This window comes from Coregonus clupeaformis, chromosome 11, assembly GCF_020615455.1.
Source record: "Coregonus clupeaformis isolate EN_2021a chromosome 11, ASM2061545v1, whole genome shotgun sequence".
NCBI lineage: Eukaryota > Metazoa > Chordata > Actinopteri > Salmoniformes > Salmonidae > Coregonus > Coregonus clupeaformis.
The window spans coordinates 9,063,164-9,090,918 of NC_059202.1; the positions used below are offsets into that span (position 1 = coordinate 9,063,164).

Genomic DNA, 27,755 nt, shown 5'->3' on the forward strand with positions numbered 1-27,755 from the left:
TTAAAAAGGTATCAGTGACCAACAGATGCATATCTGTATTCCAAGTAATGTGAAATCCATAGCTTGGGGCCTAATGAATTAATTTCAATTGACTGATTTCCTCATATAAAATTGTTTCATGTTGCGTTTATATTTTAGTTCAGTATATTTTATGGAAAATAGATGTTGACAGTATTACCGTGCGGCTCAGATTACTGTTCGATTTAAGGGGGGCATGCCTCCCTCACCGGTTTCGGCCTCATACGTGACGGGCCATAGCCCGGTGCAACCCAGGCCAGCTTAATAGAATCCCCTCTGTGCCTCAGCATCAGTTGAGCTCACCCCCTCTAGCTTACTCTTTCTGGTTTTCCAGATGGCCATTTTAACCTGCCCTAACAAGCAGTCCATGAGGCAGTGCCTCTGCCTGTTTGCCACGCTGTACTTGGGCCCCCCAACGTACAGCTGCAGGGTCCGCTCCATGCCCAGCCCCTCACACCACCCATCTAGGACCATGAGCCTCCTGAGTGGCGCAGTGGTCTAAGGCACTGCATCGCAGTGCTAGCTGTGCCACTAGAGATCCTGGTTTGAATCCAGGCTCTGTCATAGCCGGCGCGACCAGGAGACCCATGGGGTGGCGACCGGGAGACCCATGGGGTGGCACACAATTGGCCCAGCGTCGTCCAGGGTAGGGGAGGGAATGGCCGGCAGGGATGTAGCTCAGTTGGTAGAGCATGGCGTTTGCAACGCTAGGGTTGTGGGTTTGATTCCCACGGGGGGCCAGTATGAAAAAAAAAATTAATGCACTAACTGTAAGTCGCTCTGGATAAGAGCGTCTGCTAAATGACTAAAATGTAAATGAGAGAGAGTTTTAAAAAAAAATCTAATAAGAATTGCCTAGCATAGGAGAAGGAGAAGAGCCAAGGAGAATGCCCACTGGCTTCATGACCAAACCGAGGAATTATGTCAGGTATCATACATCTGACTCAAACATTTATTTAAAGGAAATTCATTTTTATCATCCTCCTCTTGGTGATTGCAACCCTCAAATTGGTTCTCAAACACTTTAGGCCTATCTGATGAAACAGCTCTAGGCTACACAAACTAACACACTTAGGTAAAAAGGCTAGTAAATTAATTGTAAGGTAAACCGACCTTCTGTAGACTACGGTTTGGCGTCGGGAACACGCCTTTGGGATTCAAGCATAGCGATGACTGTCGTGAACGCGCATCGCGGGCTTGACGTCACTGAAGCGCCCAGGCTCTCCAGAGCGAGAGCCGCTGGTTGTGTTGGCAAAAAAAGATGGGAAAATCAGATAGAGGTATGCTAAGGAAATAAGGGAAAATGTCCGTATATGTAGCCGTTTTCCATTTGACGCAGGATACAACAAACTGACCCCCATCAGACAGAGCTACAGCACGGTAGGCTAGTTCACTCTATAAGTGATTTTCGTCATCATTGTGTTCATTTCTAAGGATTCTGCTTGACCATATGCCTTGTAGCTATGTCATATATTTATGAATACGTATGCATCAGGATTTTATGACATTTTTGGCTAAGAAAATAACGGCATTTTTGTTAGTTTTTTTTAGGGGAGAGCGAATTTCTTTAAATGAAGGAAAGCCCCGTAAATGATGTTCAGCCCTACAGCAATGGAGGAGGAAAAGAAAGGGATATTTGAGAGAGGGAGCTATTGGGTGGCTCCTGTATTTCCAAAGAAGAAAAACATTTGAGATGTTGTCCATTGCTAAAGATTTTAGACGTTTTGCCATCAAAGTAGACAATCGTATTACCTTCAGACCATTTATCAGTTTTGTTAGCAGTCTATCTTGCATCCATGTGTTTTTATTCCCCAACGTTTAAATGGCCAGCCCTTTCAGTCATAGCCAACACAGCTAATGTAGCGAACAAGAAACAATGTAGCACACTACCTTGCGCGATATAGGCTAGTGCAAGATCCATCTACGTTCAACGTCGGAACAGTGCTACATCGCAATATTTTTTTCGATATTGCAGCAAAACGTTAGTGTACCGCTTGATAACACAGTCACATTAGCTTCGTGTTTGCTGTTAGCTACCCTGCCAATTTAAACTCCTACTAGCTATGGATACATTTATGAGGAGTCTGCAGTCGAAATTGTCCGTGGTGAAATGTATCACGCATAAAGATAGTAAGTTGGTTTTCTAAGGAAATTCCGTACTATCGGTCGCATTTTTGGGCCCACAACTCGCAGTCATTGGATACAATTGAAAAGGTGCGCTCCTCCCTACATTAGCCAGGTGACGTGACACATACAGTACCATAACGTACCAGCGTCCCTACATGAAATTCTATCTTTGAAGCTGAACATAAAGAAACAAATCTAAATGATCTTCACAAAATGGTCTTTGCAGAGCCTACTATTGAACTGTAGGTCTAGCGGATGTACACATATGCATTGATAGTGCCTCCTGTAGCTCAGTTGGTAGAGCATGGCGCTTGCAACGCCAGGGTTGTGGGTTCGATTCCCACGGGGGGCCAGTATGGGAAATGTATGTACTCACTAACTGTAAGTCGCTTTGGATAAGAGCGTCTGCTAAATGACTAAAATTAGAATGTAAATCCATATTTTTCCACCAAGTGAGGAGTTCCCTCCTTTTAGCTGCCAGAAATCTTGCATTTCCCAACATCTTTTCAGGAACTAGTCGGCGAGAAGGCTGAAAAAAACAGGAACAATAACATACTTGCTTTATGAAACATGATACACAACATCCGGGACTAACATTAGCCACTGTAGCATGGTGGTGGAAAATTGTGTTTCATAAAGAAAATATGCATATTTACCCAGTTTCTTTTCGCCTTCTCGCCATTAAATCTAATGAAGGCGGAAATCAACGCCTTTGCAGCCTGAATGGACAATGTTTTATGTATGAACTGGTCCACGGGGATACGAGTGTATAGCTGGCTGCATACATTCCCTTTTTGGACAGTAAGATGACACGACTCAATATCGCCATCTACTGGCCTGTAGGCTAGTCGTTTCTATGCGACCATGTGTAGAAGTAGATGACAGCGCATCACACGGTGCAACCAAAACAAAAATCAACACACATGCAAGAGGGGTGCCCTAAAGCTCGGGGGTTAGTGCTGCGCCACTGCTTATAACTATCTAAGATGTGGCATATAAATTATCTCCAGTTCAGGGCTCCAGCTATGCATTTGGTTTGCTAACTTGCTAGCTTGCTAGATCAAGCTTCTTGGTTACAGCAGAGACAATCAAATCCTCTTGGATCAAGATCCCTGCTGCCTAAATTCGTTTTGTGTATAAGAAAAAATGGCGCCCCTTCTGTGCAATGCTGGTAATACTGTATACCCTGGTATGGTACAGGAATGGTATGAAAATCTGGGTACCGCCCAACCCTATTTCTCACTCCATACAAAATGTGGATTTTACATTTTTTTTTCGGAATATTCTGTTGTTTTTGGAGAACCACCTGCAACTGAACACAGACATTTACAAGATACACTTTTCTACCGAATCGAGAACAAAGCAAGTATCGGCTAGAACAAGTTAATTGAAAAATAGCTTTCAACACTTTTTACTAGCCAAGGTATAACGGCTACTATGGAAGAATTCCCATATCGCTGTTTTAATGTATAGCTACACCCATAGATGAGTTGGTGGGCTGTCTATATGGGTTGATTGCCCAGCATTTCTTACTGGACACTCTCAAAGCATCTGAGAGCAGGTTTTATTGCAAGATTATACCCATGGTTGGTAGTCTGGTTTCCACTCTGGTTTCTCCTTTAGTCAGCTTGTCTTTGTCTTATTTGGAAAGGCAAAAATGTAGTGTTGTTGAATGCAGAAACATGAGTATGACCTCTTCTGGAGTGTACAGTATAGACTCATCTAGAGTCTGCTTACTCTCTAGGTTTCTTCCTAATTCCTACCTACTAAGTTTTTTTCTTGCCACTATAACCTCAGCTTGCTCTTTGGGGGTTACGGTCTGCATAGTTGTGACAAATTTGATTGAGGTACTCATGCTACACGCTTGGTGTAGGGACCCTGGATGTATGTTAGTGATATCCAATTTGTTCCTAATTTCATGCATCATGGCTAGACAGACATTACAGTAAGGTAGAGACGGTATGCTTTTGCCTTTCGGTTTACGAACTCTCTAATTTAGCCAACTCTGTTCCTTCTTCCAGATCAGTCTCCTGTGTATGGATCCTCTGAATGGCTGTTATCTAACTCCAAGAGCAGCTGTCACTCAGTCCCTTCTGAGATCGAGTGAGCGTGGAGAGAGAGATCTCAGCGGTTTCACATGAAACAAGCACTCACTTACTCCAATTGAAGCTGTCACACACACACTAGACAAGGCTACATCTCCACGTTTCAGACACTGCACCTCTTTCCACCATCCATCCGTCCACTCCTCTGCTTCAGCGAACATGTACGGCAGCGCCCGTTCCGTTGGCCCAGCGGATGCCAACCACAGCGGAGGAGGCAGAGATGGAGGGAGAGATGCAGGAAGAGATGGGGGGAGCAGCCAGGGTTCGGGGCGCTCCCCTCGTCTCCCCCGCTCCCCACAGATGGGCCACCGTCGCACCAACAGCACGGGGGGCAGCGGAGGGGGTCCAGGCGGACCGGGGGGTAAGACCCTCTCCATGGAGAACATCCAGTCCCTCAATGCGGCCTACGCCACCTCAGGACCCATGTACCTGAGCAACAACGAGGTCACCATGTCCGACCATGTTAACAAGAGCGGTCGGGAGATGACCACAATGGGGCGACAGAGGGTGACATACGGGTCGAAGACGAGCGCAGGTGGGGGTGGAGGTGTGGCAGCCAGCACGCCCAACATCGCCACGTCGGCCCCAGCCAACGCTGTGCTCCCTGGGGTGATGATGGCAGGTGACTCCCTGGCTTTTGGGGATCATCACATGGCCTCTACGGTGCCCCACTCGCTGAGACAAGCCCGGGACAACACCATACTGGACCTGCAGGCCCAGCTCAAAGAGGTCAGTAGTTCAGTTGCAGTTATCGTAAGTCTGTTAGTTGGCCTTTAGGGGAACGCTATGGATGAGAAAAGCGATCTAATTTTTTTTTGGGGGGGGTAGATCAGCTTAATATTGCAGATAGATTGTAACTTCCGTCAATGTAAGCTATCTAACTTACTGAATTGCATTTATAGTGAGACTGGATGCTGTGATGTCATAAGGACATTTTGCAATGACACGTTTGACATGTACCCTACTTTGAGCAGCGCATCCAGTTTGACTTTTACTGAGTGTCCTGGCATTCCAAGGTTCTGTGTGAGAACGATTTGATGCAGAGTGTGTGTGAGTGAAAGTCAGACTGTATGTTTGACTGACTGAGTCCCCTGGTCCCTCAGGTTCTGCGTGAGAACGAGCTACTGTGTCGTGAGGTAGAGGTGAAGGAGAGCAAGCTGAGTTCCTCCATGAACTCCATAAAGACCTTCTGGAGCCCTGAGCTGAAGAAGGAGAGAGCCCTAAGGAAGGACGAGGTGTCCAAGATCACTGTCTGGAAGGAACAATACCGCGTGGTGCAAGACGAGACACAGGTTGGTGTGGTGTGGGAGATATTTTTCATCCATTTCATTGTTAAAGAAATGATTGGGGGTTAGATAATCTGATCCTAGATTTGTGTTTAGGGGCAACTTACTACCTCGAGCAAAGGGCAGGTTAGAGCCTATCGGCTGTGTGTGTGTGTGTGAGAGAGAGGGGGGAGATGTAGCTATAGGACAGGTTGGAGCCTATTGGCTGTGTGAGGTGGGAGACGTAGCTTTAGGGCAGGTTGGAGCCTATCGGCTGTGTGTGTGTGAGAGAGAGGGGGGAGATGTAGCTATAGGACAGGTTAGAGCCTATTGGCTGTGTTAGGTGGGAGACGTAGCTTTAGGGCAGGTTGGAGCCTATCGGCTGTGTGTGTGTGTGTGAGAGAGAGGGGGGAGATGTAGCTTTAGGGCAGGTTGGAGCCTATCGGCTGTGTGTGTCTGAGGGAGGAGACGTAGCTTTAGCACCATCAGCTAATCCTCTTATATGCAGCTATATGCTCACGCTTCATAGATCAAAGAGCGGTGTTAGTTTAATGGCTGCATAAGTCTGTACACAACATCCTCCTGTGTTAGAGGAATGGGAGGATGTAGTGAGCAGATATGAGAGGAAACCTGTGAAAAAGGAGCTTCAGATTGAGCTAGGGGGATGTTGTTAGAACGCTACTGTACTATACCTGCCATAGAGAGAAAATAAATAGAAAGAGCAGAACAGCCTCTTGGGGATAAGACGTAGAGTAAATAGCAGGCTCTTGCGAAAAGCATATAAAATGTGCATATAAAAGCAAGCGTTTCCCTCTGTGAGGGAGAGAGAGTGCAGGCTTTTAGTTTCCTCACGTTGCTGTCTTATATGTGGTGACGGCTCACAACTTGGCATACTGAAGACAAACTTGCTATTCAGAGACCAAGGGCTCTATTTTTGGCTGCCGCTATGGCGGCGCAAATACCAAACACACATTAGTTTGCAATTTCAGCATGGAAAAACTGGCGCTCTGGCGTTTTCCACCCCATGCACCAGGTTCAGCAATTTACCTGCCTAATATCAGCTCACTTCCGCTGAGGTGGGAGGAATGGCAATATTTGAGGTGTGTCCTTGAAAACAAGCACAAAGCTGAATTTAATGCAGCGCATATCAGGAGATTTAAAGACCAATGAAAAGCAGGTAGGTCTTAGCAGTAACGCGGTTGGTAATGGCATGGATTTTGTGAGCAGAAGCGCAACCAATCCAGCCATGACGCACAGTGCCCTTATACTCATTGAACAAGAGAGGGGATGTGCTTTTTGTGTCGGTAACCCTCCTATTAATAAACATTTTTTTAAATGTTTTTTTCCCCATTTGGTTTCACTTGATTAAAAACCAAGCATAGAGCCTCCCCACACCTCAATTAATGCTGTTTTCAAGCCTATCAATAAAGGGTTTGACTCGTGAGAATGCTTTGAAATAAATCTTAATCTCCAACGCTTTATTAAAATATCAAGTTTGGGAGCAGCAAAAGAGTGAGCCAACATCCCCTTTTTATGCATTTTGTAGGCCTACATTATTTTAGCCAGCTCTCGTTTTGGGCGTGCGTAAAACCCCCTCCATATAGGCTACATGTGTCCATATGCCCATCACGATATGAGATGATGCTGGTGACCCTTGTATTTAGAATGTATTTTCCTCTAACAATTGCTTGTTTTCCGTTTCATATGATTAAAAACCGATCCCTCCGTAGGCTACCCTTACCCTAGACCTCGAGGCTATAACGAAGGCTGGTTCAACAGCAATCAGTCATGTCTTTTTTATCCTGTTGATTTTATGATATCATGATTCTGACCCCAAGCTATTTATACATATTGTTGTTGTACAAAAAGTAGTGCTTGTTTTTTGTTTTAATTTAATAAAAAAAACTAACTTATTAGAATGATTCACCATCCTAGCTTTATGATGAGAACGTCCAGCTTGCATGCTATGGAATTTAGGAGCCGTCTGCTATTTCTGGAGAAGGGTGAAAGCGATCTGTAAGATGGGTCCATTAGGCCAGACCAAATTGATTCACTGTATAACGGATTTTCCCCCAGAAAAGTGAGGCGAGCGAGCGAAAAAATAATAATACAAACAAAAAAAACATTACGTGGATAAATAATAACAGTACTTTACCACATTGTCCTAGGCACTTGTGCAGGCTGTAGGTCTAATGTGAGCTTCTAGAGTTATATTATTCCATGCGAAAACCTACACTATTTTTAACCATGAATTTAACCGACTGTTTGTTTATAATGATGGACGTCCCAAGTTTAACCTGGACACATAAATAGTAAGAATTTGCGCTGGCTTCAGCCATGACTGCATGAGAGAGAAATGAAACATCTGCACGTCGCCTGCAGGTGCGAGCGTGTGATTCACTGTCCAATCCGAGGCTCGAACATGATCTGAGCGCGTGATCTGAGGCGGTTTGGTCTCTTGCGCATTAACTTGGGCAAGCCTCAAGGGAGAGCGGACAGTGCAGTATAAACAAAGCGCCGCATATATTGCCCAAAAAATAACCTTTTAATTTTTTTAACAAAAAAAATTGCGGGGTGTGGAGAAAAGTAAGGCGGGGCATCCGTTAAACAGTAATTTAACTTTGTCCAGCCTTATGTTTATACAACATATTTGGGAGCTGTATAAGGGTTGACATTCTCTTTATATGGGATCTTTGTCCAGCTTCTGTGAAAAGTTTGGATGTGCGTAAAACCTTCCATTGTCTGCGTTGCCTTAATATTATATTATGCCCATGGGAGCAATTATGGTGCCTTTAACTATATTTATGCATCGCCTATTTAAAACAAGTTGTTTTGATTCACATTTTATTCGAATTATTCACTCTTTTTAGGCCTTATCAGTAGTGAATTCAATCTTGCTTATTGACAACGTTTGGCATGTCCATGGCTCAGCCATAATGCATTTACAGTAGGCTTATCCCCTATATCAGTAGGAATGCTATGTTTAACAATATATTTCCATATTGAAGCCATGCAATTACTTAGAACAATGTGGACTGCAAACATGTTCAACATATTAAGCAAAGATGGGATAGGCCTACATTTTGTTATTTTGTTTCTGTAGGCTATTTAACAAACGAGGCTATAAAGGACTAACATTCGAATTGGAGTTGATGACAACACAGTACATAAGACAGTAAATACACAAGTTGAAGCAACCACATATTTAGCCATGGAGCACGTTCTGATTGGCCAGTGAGGGGTCAAGCCTCCAACTTATTTATTCGTCAAAACCCATCCCTTTCACGCCACTGCCAGCTACTGCGCCCATAATTCCCGCAGTGAAAATAGCAACAAATATTTCTGACACACCCCTGGACCTATAGCGCTACCGCCAGTGCTAAGATTTCACATTCCGTAAGGTTTGTTAAAATAGAGCCCCAATACGCGCACACACACATTTTTACACTGAAGCTGAAGATTCACCCAGCTGAAATAGCAGTATCTCAGTACAGTATTGTGTGTCTATTCTAAGTCTTTACTTTAGCAGTCAATGGCCTTTGATTCTTATCCCCTCCTGTCTCCTTGGGGGTTGTGCGAAGTTCAATTCTACATCAGGTGCTTTAAAGAGAGCTACCCCCCCCCCCGCTTCTCGCCTCTCTCTCGCTCTGTCTCTACTGCTCTTCAGAGTGAGTGAGAGGAGACGCTGCCTCTGCGTTTAGGATAATGCCCAGCTCAGCACCCCATCACTGCATGTGTGAATGCTGGCAGTGGGATTTTCACACACTTGTGTGTGTTAACTAGCAATAGCAATCCTGGTTTAACAGGAGATTAACTGTATGAGAAATGGGGATCAATTCAGTTTCGGAAGGAGTGTATTTAGGAAATCATCTATAATCCTGGAAAACATGGATGATTTTTCACATCATGTGTTGGACTTCACTAATCAAATGAATGTATTTTCCCTCTGTGAACGCTGGCATCCTGACAGAAGGCATGGCTTTAATGATTAGTGGCGTGAATGGGCTGATCTGGATAATTTGGTGTTTCTTTTCCTGCCCATTATGGCCTGCTGAGTCACACACACACACACACACACACACACACACACACACACACACACAAAAACACTACGAGAGAGTGGCTGTGTGAGGGGGCTGACGGTTAGACGGACAGGGTAATTACCCAGATTCCTGAGCAGTGGGGTGGGGGGCTGACAGTCTGAAAACAGCCATCTTTAAAGTAGAGCACCCGTTGATTAGCCCTACAGTAGTGAGGCATTACATACTATGTGTGCTAATTCTCTGTAATGCCTCACTACTGTAGGGCTAATCAACGGGTGCTCTAATTTAAAGATGGCTGTTTTCAGACTCAGCCCCCCGCCCCCCACTGCTCAGGAATCTGGGTAATTACCCTGTCCGTCTAACCGTCAGTCCCCTCACACAGCCACTCTCCTGTTTTGTGTGTGTGTGAGAGAGGGAGAGATGTCTCTCTGCTGTGCGTGGATGTTTGTTTGTGTATGCAGTGTGATGTGCTATGGTTCCAGTATAAAATAGAAGACATTGATCCCCTTCATCCCCAGTGATAAGTGACTGCTATTAGTCTGTGAACGTGCGGCGAGCGCTGTAAAATGGCTGTCATATTCCATCTCCTACAGTAGCACCACTGATACTCTGCTAATTAACATCGCTTGTTACTCACTAAACACCGCTGCGCTCTCCATTTATCATGTCAGAATGTTCAATGTTAAAAATGCTTAATTGGCTCAAAGTAAAGTGGATGTATAACAGATATGCGATAAGAGAGGGAATGAATACAAAAGGGAGGGAGGGATAAATATATAAAGAGAGTGAGGAAGGGAGTGAGTGTCAGATTTGATATGTTAGGTTGGTGTTTATCGTACGTTTGACCCATATAGCATTATACTGCAATGTGTGTTGTGCTGCAGATCTATCTGTTGCATAGCTTTGCTTACTGTGTGTGGTAGCTTAGTGGCGGCAGGCAGGTAGCTTAGTGGTTAAGAGCGTAGTGCCAGTAACCGAAAGGTCGCTGGTTCTAATCCCCGAGCCGACTAGGTGAAAAATCTGTCGATGTGCCCTTGAGCAAGGCACTTAACCCTAATTGCTCCTGTAAGTCGCTCTGGATAAGAGCGTCTGCTAAATGACTAAAATGTAAAATGTAAAATGTGTGTATGTGTTCTGTTTAGATCAGCTTGCTGTATCCAATCTTTTAAATGCCTCTCTGTTGTCTCTTCTCATGAGAGGGATAGGGATCAGTGAGTCAGACTTAGTCACTGGGTATAGGAGGGGCGAGGAGGAGAGAAAGAGGATGAGGGAAGGTGTGAGAGTGACGGCAGGGTGAGCGAGGGAGGAGGGGAGTGAAAGAGTGAGCGAAGGAGAGTGCGAGTGGCAGAGGGAGGGAGCGATGGAGACAGACACTGACTTGTCTTTGTGCTGTTGTCTGAAACGCCTCCCAGCTAATCCAAAGCAGAGAATAGAACACAGCATTGTATTTCTGTCACATAGCTGCTCTGTCAAATAACTGTGGCAGTACAGGCTCCAAACAATGAATGTTGGCTGATTGTGCTTTTGATCTCTGTATTTCACTGCATGGGAACGTCAGACTGTCCTGATTGAGTAGATGGTGTACTTGTTGCTGTACCCACCTATCCTTCTCTCTCCCCTTTCCTCTTCTTTTTGATAAGTTAACAAACACTTTCCTCACTCCTCCCCCCTCCATCTTTCTTCTCCCTCTCTCCTTTCCTTCCTCTCTCCACCCCCATATGACAATATGGAAGAATAAAAGAACCAAATTCATCCTTATACTCTCCTCCCTCTTATTTTATGCTGCACCTCCAAATAAAAGGTGAAAAATGAATAGATAAATAAATAAACTCTCCTCTCCCCCTATCTCTCGCTCTCTCTCTAGCACCTCCACATGACGGTCCAGGCCTTGCAGGATGAACTGAGGATCCAGAGAGACCTGAACCAGCTGCTCCAGCAGGACCCTGCCAGCCAGGGTCGTGAACTGGCCCTGAACTCTGAACCCACGGAGGAGAACTACCGGCGGCTACATGGGGACCACGAGCGTCAGGCCAAGGAGCTGTTCCTGCTCAGGAAGACACTGGAGGAGATGGAGCTGAGGATAGACACCCAGAAACAGACCCTGGGCGCCAGGGACGAGTCCATCAAAAAACTGCTGGAGATGCTGCAGAGCAAAGGTGGGTTACGTTGACACACACACACTGACCATATTAGTAATGTTCTTATATTAAAATATCTTATATAAATGACCATATTATTGTATTCCAGGGCCGTCGGCTAAGGCCTCAGAGGAAGACCAGGAGAGAACCAGGAGACTGGCTGATGCTGAGATGCACAGACACCATCTAGAGTCTCTGCTGGACCAGAGAGAAAGGGAGACGACTGCTCTACGAGAGGTGAGGGACACTGGGAGAGATGAGAAGGAGGGAGGGAGAGAGGGGAGACGGAGGAAGGTAACAAATAGAGCGGCTTTACTTGGCTCACAATACAAAGCATTTGGTATTGAGTGGTGTGTAGTAGACAATGTGTGTGAGGTGTGACATCCTTGTTCTCTTTAGGAGCTGCACCGTCGATACGAGGGAACCCCAGAGTCCACCAAAACCAAGGCTCTACAGACAGTCATCGACATGAAGGTACCGGTCTCTGTGTGTGGCTGTGGCTGTGTCTGTAAGTGTGTTTATGTCTGTGGCATAACCCCTTATCTCTCCGGTGTGTGTCAGGATGCTAAGATCAACTCTCTGGAGCGAGGTCTGAGGGACACGGAGGAGGAGGTGATGATGCTCAAGTCCAATGGCCTGCTGAGCTGTGAGGAGAGACAGGAGGAGATGAAACAGATGGAGGTTTACCGCAGCCACACCAAGTTCATGAAGAACAAGGTTAGAGGGTCACTTCCCCTCAGTTCCCATTGGTCAGAATTCAGTTTCACTCAGTTCCCATTGGTCAGACTTCAGTTCCCCTTGGTTCTGATAGGTCAGAATTCAGTTCAGTTCCTTCCAATCAGCTCAATTCTGTAGTTGTACATGTTCTCTTCATATCCATGCCCTCCTTCCTCTCCTCTCCCTCTGCTCATCACCCTCTACTTCTCCTCTACCATTCCTCTTCTCCCCTCCCCTCTCCTGCTCTTGTTTTCCTCTTCCTCCACCTCTCCCCTCTCTCTCTCTCTCTCACTTCCACTCTCACTCTCACTCTCACTCTCTCACTCAGATGGACCAAGTAAAGCAGGACTTGTCCAGGAAGGACACAGAGCTGCTGGGTTTACAGACCAAGCTGGAGACTCTGACCAACCAGTTCTCTGATAGCAAACAGCACATTGAGGTCCTCAAGGAGTCGCTGACTGCTAAAGAACAACGAGCTGCCATCCTACAGACAGAGGTACATACACACACACACACACACACACACACACACACACACACACACACACACACAAGACCCAGTATGCTGAGCGTTTGCCCTCTGCTGACCAGGTGGATGCGTTGCGTCTGCGTCTGGAGGAGAAGGAGACCACTCTGAACAAGAAGAGTAAACAGATCCAGGAGATGTCTGAGGAGAAGGGCACGCTCAACGGAGAGATCCACGACCTCAAGGACATGCTGGAGGTCAAGGAGCGTAAGGTCAACGTCCTGCAGAAGAAGGTGGGGCTCGACTATATAGCACGCTGTATAATACAATAGGATACAATGTCATACTAAGTCCTGTTTAGGAGGCGTTTTGTGTATGTCTTTTGTCTAGCTCGCCTAGTTGTGTGTGTGTGTGTGTGTGTGTGTGTGTGTGTGTGTCCAGATTGAGAACCTGCAGGAGCAGCTGAGAGACAAGGAGAAGCAGATGAGCAGCCTGAAGGAGAGAGTCAAGTCTCTACAGACAGACACCTCTAACACAGACACAGCTCTCACCACACTGGAGGAGTCCCTCGCTGAGAAGGTACACACTCTCACTCACACATACACACACACACACACACACTAGAGTCCTGCATGGGTCAGTTTTATGGAGCTGCGCCTGCCACATCAATTCCGATACCCACCTGACATCAGGACAGGTTGTTCTCCCCGAAACGACCCACGCGCTTAGAATTGTTCCGAGAGCCGGTCCGTTACCCGCCAAATTGCATCCATTTATTTAATTGTTTTTATGACTCCAGACAGTAGGCTATTCCTTTTCCCTGCTAGAATTAATGTGTCTGCATGTCTATTCAACAGTTGGATAAAGGAAACATGCGGCACATTGATAACTCAAATAGCTTTGAAAAAGAGCCTTCTTACCTAATGAAAGCTATAGGCTTAGCCTACATAACAAAACATGACCTTTGCATTCAATATTGTTTTGATTTTCAAATAGTTTAATTGAAACTTAAATAAAGAAATGCCAGAATTGAATATAGCCTTCAAAAATAGTCAAACCTTTACCAGCCACACCGGTCAAACGCAAATTATATGGCCAGTGTATGGTGAACAAAAGTCTGAATTGCGAAAGCCTCTGCACATGGACACATTTGAATAACAGACAGTTCCCTGCTCCACACTCTATCACTGTGTGGCTGGGTCTGTCACCGCTCACAGAATGGAATTTACAACAATAAAACAAGCTGCTGGGTTTGTACAATTTGTATAAGCATGATTTAAAACATTTCCAACCCACCAAAATATAATTGTTCTGAACTGCGAGCCAACCAACGTGTTCAAGGAATGTTTTCATTCCACCCGCCGGCTGATTTTTTTTGCGGGTCACCCGCGGGGAACTGTCAGTACCCGATGCAGTGCTCGAACACGCACACACACACACTGTCCGACTCCAGCAGAGACACATGAGCAATGTTTCTGTCCTGGGTGTTTGTGCTCTCATATGGGCTCTGAAATGACACATGATGATGTGTGTGCCTCCCCTCCTATTCTCTCCTCTCTAGGAGCGTATCATCGAGCGTCTGAAGGAGCAGAGAGACCGAGATGACAGGGAGAAGACTGAGGAGATCGACAGCAACAAGAAAGAACTGAAGGAGCTGAAGGAGAAAGTCAGTTTGCTGCAGGGAGATCTGTCCGACAGAGAGGTACACACGCACACACACACACACTCAAACACACACACACACACACACACACACACACACACACACTGTAGTGACACTGTTGACACATTTGAAGAGTTTATTTCCAAAATGCTATATCATCACATTTTTATGAGTATCTTCATGTGTGTGTACAATATTACTGTTCTCAGATTTTTTATTAAAAGATTTAGAAAATGTTTGTTTTTTTGCAAAGCGCTATATATCCATTGTTTAGCTGGAGCGGAATGTTCATATCCTGTATATTTGACTGTGATATGTGGTTGTCTCACCTAGCTATCTTAAGATGAATGCACTTACTGTAAGTCGCTCTGGATAAGAGCATCTGCTAAATGACTAAAACGTCAAATGTAAATGTTTTATATATAGAGATCTTATTACTGTATAGAATTTTTAGATTTTTTATATTGATGTCACAAATGTATCATTTGTAAATGTCTTTATTAAAACATTTAGTTATTTGTTACATTTTACTGAGTAAAACCTAGCAGTACTACTTATTTATCTGAGAGTGAGGCATATACACTGAGTGTACAAAACATTTCCATGACATAGACTGACTAGGTGAATCCAGGTGAAAGCTATGATCCCTTATTGATGTCACTTGTTAAATCCACTTCAATCAGTGTAGATGAAGGGGAGGAGACAGGTTAAAGGGATATTTAAGCCTTGTAACAATTGAGACATGGATTGTGTATGTGTCATTCAGAGGGTGAATGGGCAAGACAAAAGATTGAAGTGCCTTTGAACGGGGTATGGTAGTAGGTGCCAGGTGCACCTGTTTGAGTGTGTCAAGAACTGCAACGCTGCTGGGTTTTTCACGCTCAACAGTTTCCCGTGTGTATCAAGAATAGTCCACCACCCAAAGGACATCCAGCCAACTTGACACAACTGTGGAAAGCATTGGAGTCAACATTCCTGTGGAACGCTTTCGACACCTTGTAGAGTCCATGCCCTGACAAATTGAGGCTGTTCTGAGGGCAAATGGGGGGGTGCAACTCAATATTAGGACGGTGTTCTTAAAGTTTTGTACACTCAGTGTATTTAGCATTTTGCAAAAAAACATGATTATTTGTCTCTGAAATGAAACCATCAAGTGATAGATTTTAAACAAATATGATTAGATAGTGAAAAATCACAGTATCTTTCATAATTTATTTAAACAATAAAATCTAATTTACCAACATTTCAGAAAATTGATATATAGCGTTTTTGGAATGAAACTCTTCATTTATGAACCCCCCCCCTCTCTCCAGACCAATCTGTTGGACCTAAAGGAGCATGCATCGTCCCTGGCCTCCTCGGGGCTGAAGAAGGACTCCAAGCTGAAGAGTATGGCGATCTCTCTGGACCAGAAGAAGGAGGAGTGTTTCAAACTGGAGAACCATCTTAAGAGGGTGAGATGTTGCCTCTAGGCAATTATCTAAGGCCACTTGTACTTACTTGTGTGCATGCGTGTCTGACTGTGTGCGTGTCTGACTGTGTGCGTGTCTGACTGTGTGCGTGTCTGACTGTGCGTGTCTGACTGTGCGTGTTTGACTGTGTGCGTGTCTGACTGTGTGCGTGTCTGACTGTGCGTGTCTGACTGTGTGCGTGTCTGACTGTGCGTGTCTGACTGTGTGCGTGTCTGACTGTGCGTGTCTGACTGTGTGCGTGTCTGACTGTGTGCGTGTCTGACTGTGTGCGTGTCTGACTGTGCGTGTCTGACTGTGCGTGTCTGACTGTGGCGTGTCTGACTGTGTGCGTGTCTGACTGTGTGCGTGTCTGACTGTGCGTGTCTGACTGTGTGCGTGTCTGACTGTGTGCGTGTCTGACTGTGTGCGTGTCTGACTGTGTGCGTGTCTGACTGTGTGCGTGTCTGACTGTGTGCGTGTCTGACTGTGTGCGTGTCTGACTGTGCGTGTCTGACTGTGCGCGTGTCTGACTGTGTGCGTGTCTGACTGTGCGTGTCTGACTGTGTGCGTGTCTGACTGTGTGCGTGTCTGACTGTGTGCGTGTCTGACTGTGTGCGTGTCTGACTGTGTGCGTGTCTGACTGTGTGCGTGTCTGACTGTGTGCGTGTCTGACTGTGTGCGTGTCTGACTGTGTGCGTGTCTGACTGTGTGCGTGTCTGACTGTGTGCGTGTCTGACTGTGTGCGTGTCTGACTGTGTGCGTGTCTGACTGTGTGCGTGTCTGACTGTGTGCGTGTCTGACTGTGTGCGTGTCTGACTGTGTGCGTGTCTGACTGTGCGTGTCTGACTGTGTGCGTGTCTGACTGTGTGCGTGTCTGACTGTGCGCGTGTCTGACTGTGTGCGTGTCTGACTGTGTGCGTGTCTGACTGTGTGCGTGTCTGACTGTGTGCGTGTCTGACTGTGTGCGTGTCTGACTGTGTGCGTGTCTGACTGTGTGCGTGTCTGACTGTGCGTGTGTCTGACTGTGCGTGTCTGACTGTGCGTGTCTGACTGTGTGCGTGTCTGACTGTGTGCGTGTCTGACTGTGTGCGTGTCTGACTGTGCGTGTCTGACTGTGTGCGTGTCTGACTGTGTGCGTGTCTGACTGTGTGCGTGTCTGACTGTGTGCGTGTCTGACTGTGTGCGTGTCTGACTGTGTGCGTGTCTGACTGTGTGCGTGTCTGACTGTGTGCGTGTCTGACTGTGTGCGTGTCTGACTGTGTGCGTGTCTGACTGTGTGCGTGTCTGACTGTGTGCGTGTCTGACTGTGTGCGTGTCTGACTGTGTGCGTGTCTGACTGTGTGCGTGTCTGACTGTGTGCGTGTCTGACTGTGTGCGTGTCTGACTGTGTGCGTGTCTGACTGTGCGTGTCTGACTGTGTGCGTGTCTGACTGTGCGTGTCTGACTGTGTGCGTGTCTGACTGTGTGCGTGTCTGACTGTGTGCGTGTCTGACTGTGTGCGTGTCTGACTGTGTGCGTGTCTGACTGTGTGCGTGTCTGACTGTGCGTGTCTGACTGTGCGTGTCTGACTGTGTGCGTGTCTGACTGTGTGCGTGTCTGACTGTGCGTGTCTGACTGTGCGTGTCTGACTGTGTGCGTGTCTGACTGTGCGTGTCTGACTGTGTGCGTGTCTGACTGTGTGCGTGTCTGACTGTGTGCGTGTCTGACTGTGTGCGTGTCTGACTGTGTGCGTGTCTGACTGTGTGCGTGTCTGACTGTGTGCGTGTCTGACTGTGTGCGTGTCTGACTGTGCGTGTCTGACTGTGTGCGTGTCTGACTGTGTGCGTGTCTGACTGTGTGCGTGTCTGACTGTGTGCGTGTCTGACTGTGTGCGTGTCTGACTGTGTGCGTGTCTGACTGTGTGCGTGTCTGACTGTGCGTGTCTGACTGTGTGCGTGTCTGACCATAGAAAATAAAATGTGTTTTCAGGCCCAGAACGCAACGTTGGAGGCCAAGGCAAACACGGAGCTGTCAGAGCGCATCACCTCCCTGGAGCAGGAAGTGACCCGGCACAGAGAGGATTCTGGGAAGGCTCAGGCAGAGGTGGACCGGCTGCTGGAAATCCTGAGAGAGATGGAGAATGAGAAGAATGACAAGGACCGCAAGATCAACGAGCTGGAGAGGTGTGTGTGTGTTTCTTTCTCTGACCCTGACTCTGCTTGTTTGTGTTTGTTTGTGTCTGGCTCAGTCTCTGTAAACAGCAGTTTATCTATATAAATGTGTACCTGGTCTAATGTAGGTGTTTTCCTTTGAAATACCACACGGTCCTCCTCTTCTCCTTCCTTTCATCTCATCTTCCTGCTCTCTGAATCTGTTTCTCTCTCTCCTGCCTTCTTGTCTTTATGCTGGAACTCGCCTGTCTCCTCTCCAGTCAGTCCTCCAGGTTAGTAACATGTTTTCTACATGGTCTGTCTACTGGCTGGACTTCCGCCCTTTCCCCCACCAACCCCTCTCTGTCTAACACACTCTCCCTCTGTGATGCTCCAGTGGTATGAGTGTAACCTTATGGGACTGTCTGTAACCCAGTCCTCCTGTGTCCCATGGTGCCTTGCAGGCAGACCAAGGACCAGAGTAAGAAGGTGGCATCCCTGAAACATAAGGAGCAGGTGGAGAAGAGTAGGAACGCCCGACTGGTGGACGAAGCTAAAAAGAGAGAGGACAACATCTCAGAGAGCTCTCAACAGATCAAGGTAAGGCACGGGGGGGTGTATGGATGTGTGACTAATAACAACGCTGGTAAAGAAAGCTCTTCTTGTTGCACAACATTTTGTTCTACATAAATATCCTTTATTAAAAATGTATTTATCTACCTCAGTCTTCTCTCCTCCTCCTCTCCCATCTAGGACTCTCTGCGGTTGAAGACTGAGCGTATCGAGGAGTTAGAGGAGGCTCTGAGGGAGAGTGTTCAGATTACAGCAGAGAGAGAGATGGTGCTGGCACAGGAGGAGGCTGCCAGGAACCACCAGGAGAAACAGGTACACACACACACACACACACACACACACTTAACACAAGTACACACACATGCACAAACACCTGTAGGAGGTGCTGGAGATGAAGTAAGACGCACACACACACACACGCAACACAAGTGTACACACGCACAGACGTGCAACACAAATACACACACATGTACAAAGCTACACAGACACACACAGCTTCTATATCCTTCCTCTCCTCTCATCCCATCTGCTGGCTACGTTTCACTCTTCCTCCCTGCCATCCCTCCTTTTCTCCGTTTTCTTATCTCTCATTTTCTCCTGTTTTCTCTGCTACTCACTGCCTCTCAGAAGCACTCACACAAACCAATGCATGAGTCCAACCACACCCACTTTAAGTGGTCTAAGGTATGATGCAATGATCCCCCTCTGTTGTATTTCCCCTTTGGATCAGTAGCTCAGTAGACCATATTATCATGTTACCATTTACCTACTATTCACTTTGAAATTACATGGTGTAAACTAAACTAGAACCTTCTGATACTTGTTTCTAGTAACGCCAGTCTGTAACTGGTTGGTAATCAATGAGGATACTAACAATGCACCCCAGAGAAAGTCAATAGTTATTATTTAGCAATAATGGGTTGTACTGTTAACCATGTGACTTCTAAGTAAATGGCAGTTCAATGAAAGTACTACAGTGAAGTCGTACCTTTATTGCTGTTTAGATCTGTCATTGGAGCCCCTTGTTGTACATCCAACACCTCAGTGGGGTTGGGTCCAGAAACAACCCCTAGCCCTGTTCACCATATTGCTGGTCTATTACCCATCAATCCGTTCAGATTGACACTAGTACCTAGGGGTTATAGGGTGTAAGAGCTAGTGCCAAGGGGATATGGTGTAAGGCAGGGATCATCAACTAGAGCAGCCGCGGGAAGCCCAAACAGATGTAATGTTTGACTAAAACATAATAATTTCAATCCTTGCTTACATTTGTATATGATCACGTGTCTCTCTATTATGCGTGGGAATACTTGGGAACAGATTTCCAAAATTATATCACTTGGAGCTGATTTCCTGGTGTTTTTCCAGTGTTTTATGTCCAACAATGAACATGAAAAAAAAAGGCAGCCAGATGGGGAACCCTGGTGTAAGGGCTAGTGCCAAGGGGATAGGGTGTAGGGGCTAGGGGTTCTTTCTGGACAGTTTTCAATAACATACAACCTCCGATGGCCCTCCCTCTTTAGTTTGCCTTTGATTGACAGCTCATCAAAATGGATCTGTACTTGAGGAAGGTTATGTCTTTGAATGATAAACACATCTCATACATTTTCATCTCTCTGCTTGTGTCTTTGTATTGCCTTATTTGTATTATGTGTGCGCAGATTGAGGAGCTGCTGGGGGCCATGGAGAAGGTGAAACAGGAGCTGGAGTCTATGAGGGCCAAGCTGTCATCTACCCAGCAGTCCCTGTGTGAGAAGGAGACCCACCTGACCACGCTGAGGGCCGAACGCAGGAAACACCTAGAGGAGGTGCTGGAAATGAAGTAAGACATGCACATACACACACACACACTGTATATACACCTATTCCATTCCCTCCACTTTCACACTTTACCAAGTCACCAGACATCTTGCAGTCAGGTAATGCTGTAATACAGTCAGGTAATAGAATATCGTGTAGATCAGGGTTTCCCAAACTCAGTCCTGGGGCCTCCCAGGGGTGAACGTTTAGTTTTTTGCCCTAACACTAGACAGCTGATTCAAATAATCAGCTCATCATCGAGCTTTGATTATTTGAATCAGCTGTGTAGTGCTAGGGCAAAAGCTAAAACATGCACCCCTGGGAGGCCCCAGGACCGAGTTTGGGAAACCCAGCTGTAGATGACTCATTCTAAAATGCCACCCTGTAATAACTCCTTGGTGCAGACAGGAGGCGCTGCTGGCAGCCATCAGTGAGAAAGATGCCAACATCGCCCTGCTGGAGCTGTCCTCGTCCAAGAAGAAGAAGACGCAGGACGAGGTGGCTCTGCTAAAGAGAGAGAAGGACCGTCTGGTACAACAGCTCAAACAGCAGGTAGGGAACATTCCCATGTCACATGACCTAGGTCCGGCCACATAGGCCTCTGTAAAGTCACTTCCTCTACTCATCTCCTTCACCTGAAATGGGGAGAGACGAAACAGACCTCAGATAGTGTATAGGTATAGCTTTTAACTTTGCAGCAAGTGTCAAAATCAAAAAGTAGGCAGCCAAAAACTTCTCGGCACAGCTGTCTGCTCAATGCACCATGATTTGGGTGGCGGTTAAGTAAGTACGCTGGTACGCTGAAAGTACGCTGGTTCAAATCCCCAGGCAGACTAGGTGAAATATCTGTTGATGTGCCCTTGAGCAAGGCATTTAACCGTAATTGCTCCTGTAAGTCGTTTTGGATAAGAGCATCTGCTAAATTACTAAAATGTAAATGAGTATGCTGGTCAAAAACATCCCTTTAGTCTCTCCCCTGAAATCCTGTTCTCTCTCTCTCTCTCTCTCTCTCTCTCTCTCTCTCTCTCTGTCTCTCTGTCTCTCTCTCTCTGTCTCTCTGTCTCTCTGTCTCTCTGTCTCTCTCTCTCTGTCTCTCTCTCTCTGTCTCTCTCTCTCTCTCTCATTCTCTCCCTCCCTCTCTCTCTCTCTCTCTCATTCTCTCTCTCTCATTCTCTCTCTCTCTCTTTCTCTCTCAGACTCAGAACCGTATGAAGCTAATGGCAGACAACTATGAGGACGACCACTTGAAGACCGCCGCCGACCAGACCAATCACAAACCTTCTCCAGATCAGGTGGGTACCCAGTCAACCAAACAGAATCATATTGTTTGCAGTTGAAGGCAATCTAGATGCTGTTATTGTGATAACATGTGTAGCTTAACCAGAATAGACAACTTCATATACTGGAGAAAGATTATCATGGCCGGCCAGCTCATTAGGCAGATTGAAGAGGGCGGTATTTTCTGAGCTAAACTGACCAAGACGCACCTCCAACAACAACAAATAAAACCTCACATAATTCTGCCCAAAAACAATGACAATTTCTCTCAACCAGTGGCATATAGGCTTTTTAGGTGAGCACTGATGCCGCCCTGTTAAAAACAGTGCCCACTTTGTCAAAGGCAGGGGCGCAAATGTAGCTTGTCTATGCCCAGCGCGCCTCTCCAGGGTGGCGTTGGAGAGACGCATCGCTGCGCCGCTCCACCAACGTTCCGTCAAAAAAAGTTTCTAACATAAATAATGTAGCAGATATAGGGTAGGGTTTCTCAAACTCGGTCCTGGGGCCGCCCTTGGGTGAATGTTTTGGTTTTTTCCCTAGCACTACACATCTGATTCAAATATTCAAAGCTTGATGATGAGTTGGTTATTTGAATCAACTGTGTAGTGCTAGGGCAAACACCAAAACGTGCACCTAGGGGGGGCCCCAGGACCGCATTTGGGAAACCCTGATATAGGGTATGGTAAAAAGAGTACAGTGAGGGGGAAAAAGTATTTGATCCCCTGCTGATTTTGTACATTTGCCCACTGACAAAGAAATGATCAGTCTATAATTTTAATGGTAGGTTTATTTGAACAGTGAGAGACAGAATAACAACAAAAAAATCCAGAAAAACGCATGTCCAAAATTTTATAAATTGATTTGATTTAATGAGGGAAATAAGGATTTGACCCCCTCTCAATCAGAAAGATTTCTGGCTCCCAGGTGTCTTTTTATACAGGTAACGAGCTGAGATTAGGAGCACACTCTTAAAGGGAGTGCTCCTAATCTCAGCTTGTTACCTGTATAAAAGACACCTGTCCACCGAAGCAATCAATCAATCAGATTCCAAACTCTCCACCATGGCCAAGACCAGGATGTCAGGGACAAGATTGTAGACCTACACAAGGCTGGAATGGGCTACAAGACCATCGCCAAGCAGCTTGGTGAGAAGGTGACAACAGTTGGTGCGATTATTCGCAAATGGAAGAAACACACAAGAACTGTCAATCTCCCTCGGCCTGGGGCTCCATGCAAGATGGAGTTGCAATAATCATGAGAACGGTGAGTAATCAGCCCAGAACTACACGGGAGGATCTTGTCAATGATCTCAAGGCAGCTGGGACCATAGTCACCAAGAAAACAATTGGTAACACACTACGCCGTGAAGGACTGAAATCCTGCAGCGCCCGCAAGGTCCCCCTGCTCAAGAAAGCACATATACATGCCCGTCTGAAGTTTGCCAATGAACATCTGAATGATTCAGAGGAGAACTGGGTGAAAGTGTTGTGGTCAGATGAGACCAAAATCGAGCTCTTTGGCATCAACTCAACTCGGCGTGTTTGGAGGAGGAGGAATGCTGCCTATGACCCTAAGAACACCATCCCCACCGTCAAACATGGAGGTGGAAACATTATGCTTTGGGGGTGTTTTTCTGCTAAGGGGACAGGACAACTTCACCGAATCAAAGGGACGATGGACGGGGCCATGTACCGTCAAATCTTGGGTGAGAACCTCCTTCCCTCAGCCAGGGCATTGAAAATGGGTCGTGGATGGGTATTCCAGCATGACAATGACCCAAAACACATGGCCAAGGCATCAAAGGAGTGGCTCAAGAAGAAGCACATTAAGGTCCTGGAGTGGCCTAGCCAGTCTCCAGACCTTAATCCCATAGAAAATCTGTGGAGGGAGCTGAAGGTTCGAGTTGCCAAACGTCAGCCTCGAAACCTTAATGACTTGGAGAAGATCTGCAAAGAGGAGTGGGACAAAATCCCTCCTGAGATGTGTGCAAACCTGGTGGCCAACTACAAGAAACATCTGACCTCTGTGATTGCCAACAAGGGTTTTGCCACCAAGTACTAAGTCATGTTTTGCAGAGGGGTCAAATACTTATTTCCCTCATTAAAATGCAAATTAATTTATAACATTTTTGACATGCGTTTTTCTGGATTTTTTTGTTGATATTCTGTCTCTCACTGTTCAAATAAACCTACCATTAAAATTATAGACTGATCATGTCTTTGTCAGTGGGCAAACGTACAAAATCAGCAGGGGATCAAATACTTTTTTCCCTCACTGTATGTGGCCTTTTCTGTAGCCTACAGGCTGGAGATAAAATGTATGACAATGTAATGAGATGGACACTTTTCACATCATGAAGGTTTCTCTGATCAAATAGCTTAACCTAAATAGCACCCAATCAAATAAAAAATGTGCTGTCATGTTAACAAACAATATATCCTAAAAACAGGACAGTTCAAAGTAAAATGGACAATATGGAATGGACAATCACAACTGTTGTCCAGGAGTTTAACCCCATTGTCATGATCTGTTGTTTCAGGTTTGTATCAGGTAAATTTTTGACGAGCTGATCATAGCGAAAAATAAAATACTTCTGCATTTCCAGCTGTGTAAACACATTGCAAATAGGCTCATGATAACTCCTGATAAAGTTGGGTAGCTGATATTCAGAGCTTAAATAACCAAATCGATTAGTCACGGGAATCAGGACTAATAAAGCCAATGCAACGGCCTGTTTTACAAATGCTAGACCTACCACATGGATGGGCATTCATAACATGCAGACACTGTAGCCTACACCTCAGTAAGCACGGACCGATGCCTTTTGGACGTCTTTTTTTGGTGCGGTCCAGACCGGCCTTAATTTCCACATCCACGGACATTGGTTTTTGGTCCGGTCCGGACAAAATCGGAACCAATAATAGACATTTATGTTTGGTTCAGATTTTGTCTGGTCTGGATCAGCCTTGATTTGGCCCAAACATACTTTAATTCAAAACCAAAATGAGCCTGATTTCAACATCGGGAAAATACGTATTTTCAACATCCGGAAAATAAGTATTTTGTACTTTCCTTCAGAACTGAAAATTAACCTGATTAAAATGCCTTTTCAACGTCCTGGAAAATATGTATTTTAAACGTACGGACAAATGTAATTTCACCTTTCATTCAGAACCTAAATTAAACAATTCAAATCTTCTCCAGCACCTAACCCTTTTTTTCTCTTTTACACACACACTAACCAAGTGTTCTTTTCTAACGCTGCGATTGGCTAAACCATCTGTCCAATAGGATGATGAGGAGGGTATTTGGGCATAGCCAACCCCGTGCCCCCCTCCCCTCTCTCTCTCAGCCATTTTGTTCAGAAGGGTGAGAGCACAAATGAACGTCCGAGTCATCTGTCCATTTTTCACCTCCTCCCTGGCATGTATGCCCGTCTCTCACTCAATCATCAGTGTGTCCCGTTCTGCTCCTCCATTTTGTTTTGTTGTCCGTTTCTCCTCTCACCATTTTATGTTGGTGCAGTGAGTTGGTCCATGCAGTGTTTGGTACATGTTGTCTGTTCTCATATTTGTCTTTTCTGTGGGAATGATATCTCCGTTGTTACTGGATGGTGTTTCAGTGTTTATTGTCTGCCCACCATGTACTGTAGCTTGGACACTGTCTGTGAACAAATGGGTCAATCAAATAGTCAGACACACACACACCGGACACACTTCTGTTCCACATACCAGACTCCACAATCCCATCTCCTTGTGATCTAATGAATGTGAGATGCAGCCTTGTTCCTCCTCCTTCTGCATGCTTCATTCTTCTGGTTTAGCATGGTTTAGTCTCTGAACACACAGGGACCTAATGTAATTGTTCTTATCTCTCTTCTTATATCTCTCTCTCTTATCCAACTGGCTCTTCCATTTCTTTCTCCCTTTCCTGTCCCCCCTTGCATCTCTCCTCTCCAGATGATCCCCCCTCTCCTGTCCCTGAGTGAGAATCGCAGTAAGCTGAAGCTCTACATCGCCCACCTGACTGACCTCTGCCACGACCGAGACCCCAGCATCCTCAGCGTCCTGACCCCACCCCCCCACTATCACCATGCCAACCCACCAGCCTGGGAGGAGGAGCTACACAAGATGACTTTGGAGCAGGTAACAGAGGAATCCCTCTAGTGTTTTCTCTCTCTTGTTCCCTCTGTCTGTCTTTCTCACCCTGTCTTTATCTTTCTGTCTGTGCTGTCATATCTTACTCTTAACAGGAATGAGTGAAGTTTTTATCACCTCGAGAGATGGTGGGGAAGAGTATGCTAACTCATTATCTCTCCCTCTGTCCCTTTCTCTCCCCCCCCCCTTCCTCCTTAGTTGGAACTGGAGTTGGAGTTGTGTGAGAAGGAGAGCGGGGAGCTGCAGGAGTATGCCAACTCAGTGCTGCAGCAGATCGCTGACTACTGCCCTGACATCCTGGAGCAGGTGGTCAACGCTCTGGAGGAGTCCTGCTGAACTCTCACCTTTACAAACCACCCCCAGATGACCCCAGGACCCTGCATGAGCTTCAGACAACCTTCCTCCCATCTATCCACACATGATCTTGGCAGAGGGAAGACTGAGCAATCATACTACACCCCCACATGCCCAATTCTCATTCCTGGGGAGATTCACCAGCCTGAGGAGATGATGATGATGATGATGATTAACTGATGAAGAACAGCCACACAGTGGGCTAATGGTGGAGGGATGTAGATGCAGGCCAGTCATGGGTTGTGTTCAGTAGTGCACATCATACCAAAACATTTTGAAAGAGAAAACAAAGTTCAGGTAGCACCTCCCTGTTTCATTCCTTTCAAAAGGTTTTCTCAGTTTTCGTCCCTACTGACACAACCATTGTTTTCTCTTTGTATCTAAACCAGTGTTTTTTTCTGAATGGTGGGGGGTCGTGGCATGAAAATGTTTAGAAACTAGTGATTTAAACAAAAACATTTTTTATATATTCAATGTTATTTCCACTGTTTGACATTCAGAATCTCTTATGTGAGTTTCTGGACAACAAACCTTTTCCCATTTTCTCTCAACCACCCAACTAGATCCATGGAGAGAGAGCGAGAAACCCTAGCTGAGTTATGCTGACTAAATGTAGGGCTTTAGCTCTGGCTGACTTACTGCGTGTTCTGTGAACGGATCTTAAGACATAAGAGGGAGGAATCCTAACTCAATATCCTAACTTGAACTTCCACACACATCTCCCATTGACATCAATGTCTGATTTACGTCAAGTAAGGATTTGGACCAGAGAGGGATGGAGAGAGAGAAACAGAGAAACCGAGAGGAAAGTGTGGTAGCAGTTGGTTTTAGATGGTTTTGCACTCAGCACCCCCTTCTATATGAGGTATGCAATGTTAGTTTCTTTTCAGAGAGTCATAGCCACTGGTACACTTCTAGTAGTGCACCGCAGGAGGTTGGTGGCACCTTAATTGGGGAGGACAGGCTTGTGGTAATGGTATCATGTGTTTGATGCCATTCCATTGACTCCGTTCCAGACCTTATTATGAGCCATCCTCCCCTGAGCAGCCTCCACTGTAGTGCACTGTATGGAATAGGGTGTCATTTGGGACGGCTTTGAGTGTGCAAAGGGATCAGTACTGGACCTAAATGAGGGACCTTTTTATTCCTCAGTTCTACTGGTGCTACAGCATGACATAAGACATAAAGAGATCTAATCCACCAGCCATAGGATCTCATCCAAAGTTTCTATAGATATGACTTCATAAAACATTATCATTGTTTAATTTTCGATTGATTTATGTTCCCTGAGATTGATGTTGCCCCTTTTGTGCATTTTTCCAAAGCTTCAGAGCTACGGTTCTTCTTGTAATGAAATGATAGTGAATCATAGTTAAAAGGATATGAAAGTCCCTTCCCAGTGGGTTTGAACTTTTTAAAATCAATTTGTAAATGACTCATTAAATACGTAGTGACTAGGGTTGAATATTTT

The 27,755-nt window shown here is 45.8% G+C and overlaps 1 protein-coding gene across 3 annotated transcripts; it reads left to right on the plus strand.

Moving 5' to 3' along the window:
• The first annotated feature begins 1,236 nt into the window (after positions 1–1,236).
• LOC121576387 (ELKS/Rab6-interacting/CAST family member 1-like) lies at positions 1,237–27,285 on the plus strand. Of its 3 annotated transcripts, none has more exons than XR_006661545.1 (21): positions 1,237–1,398; positions 4,167–4,979; positions 5,354–5,542; positions 11,423–11,714; positions 11,806–11,933; positions 12,096–12,170; positions 12,258–12,413; positions 12,742–12,909; positions 13,005–13,172; positions 13,321–13,458; positions 14,441–14,581; positions 15,856–15,996; positions 17,962–18,155; positions 18,404–18,415; positions 18,587–18,722; positions 18,876–19,007; positions 20,357–20,517; positions 20,900–21,047; positions 21,692–21,787; positions 25,065–25,142; positions 25,733–25,820. XR_006661545.1 is itself a non-coding variant. In XM_041889483.2 (21 exons), exons 2-21 carry the CDS (start codon positions 4,410–4,412, stop codon positions 26,264–26,266), a joined length of 3,369 nt encoding a protein of 1,122 aa, XP_041745417.2. In that variant the 5' UTR covers positions 1,237–1,398; positions 4,167–4,409; the 3' UTR covers positions 26,267–27,285. The 3 variants fall into 3 exon arrangements, 2 of the variants coding, with proteins under 2 accessions (XP_041745417.2, XP_045079367.1); XM_041889483.2 differs by lacking the exon at positions 25,065–25,142 and adding an exon at positions 26,129–27,285 and having other exon boundaries at positions 25,733–25,918; XM_045223432.1 differs by lacking the exons at positions 18,404–18,415; positions 25,065–25,142 and adding an exon at positions 26,129–27,285 and having other exon boundaries at positions 25,733–25,918.
• Positions 27,286–27,755: the final 470 nt, after the last annotated feature.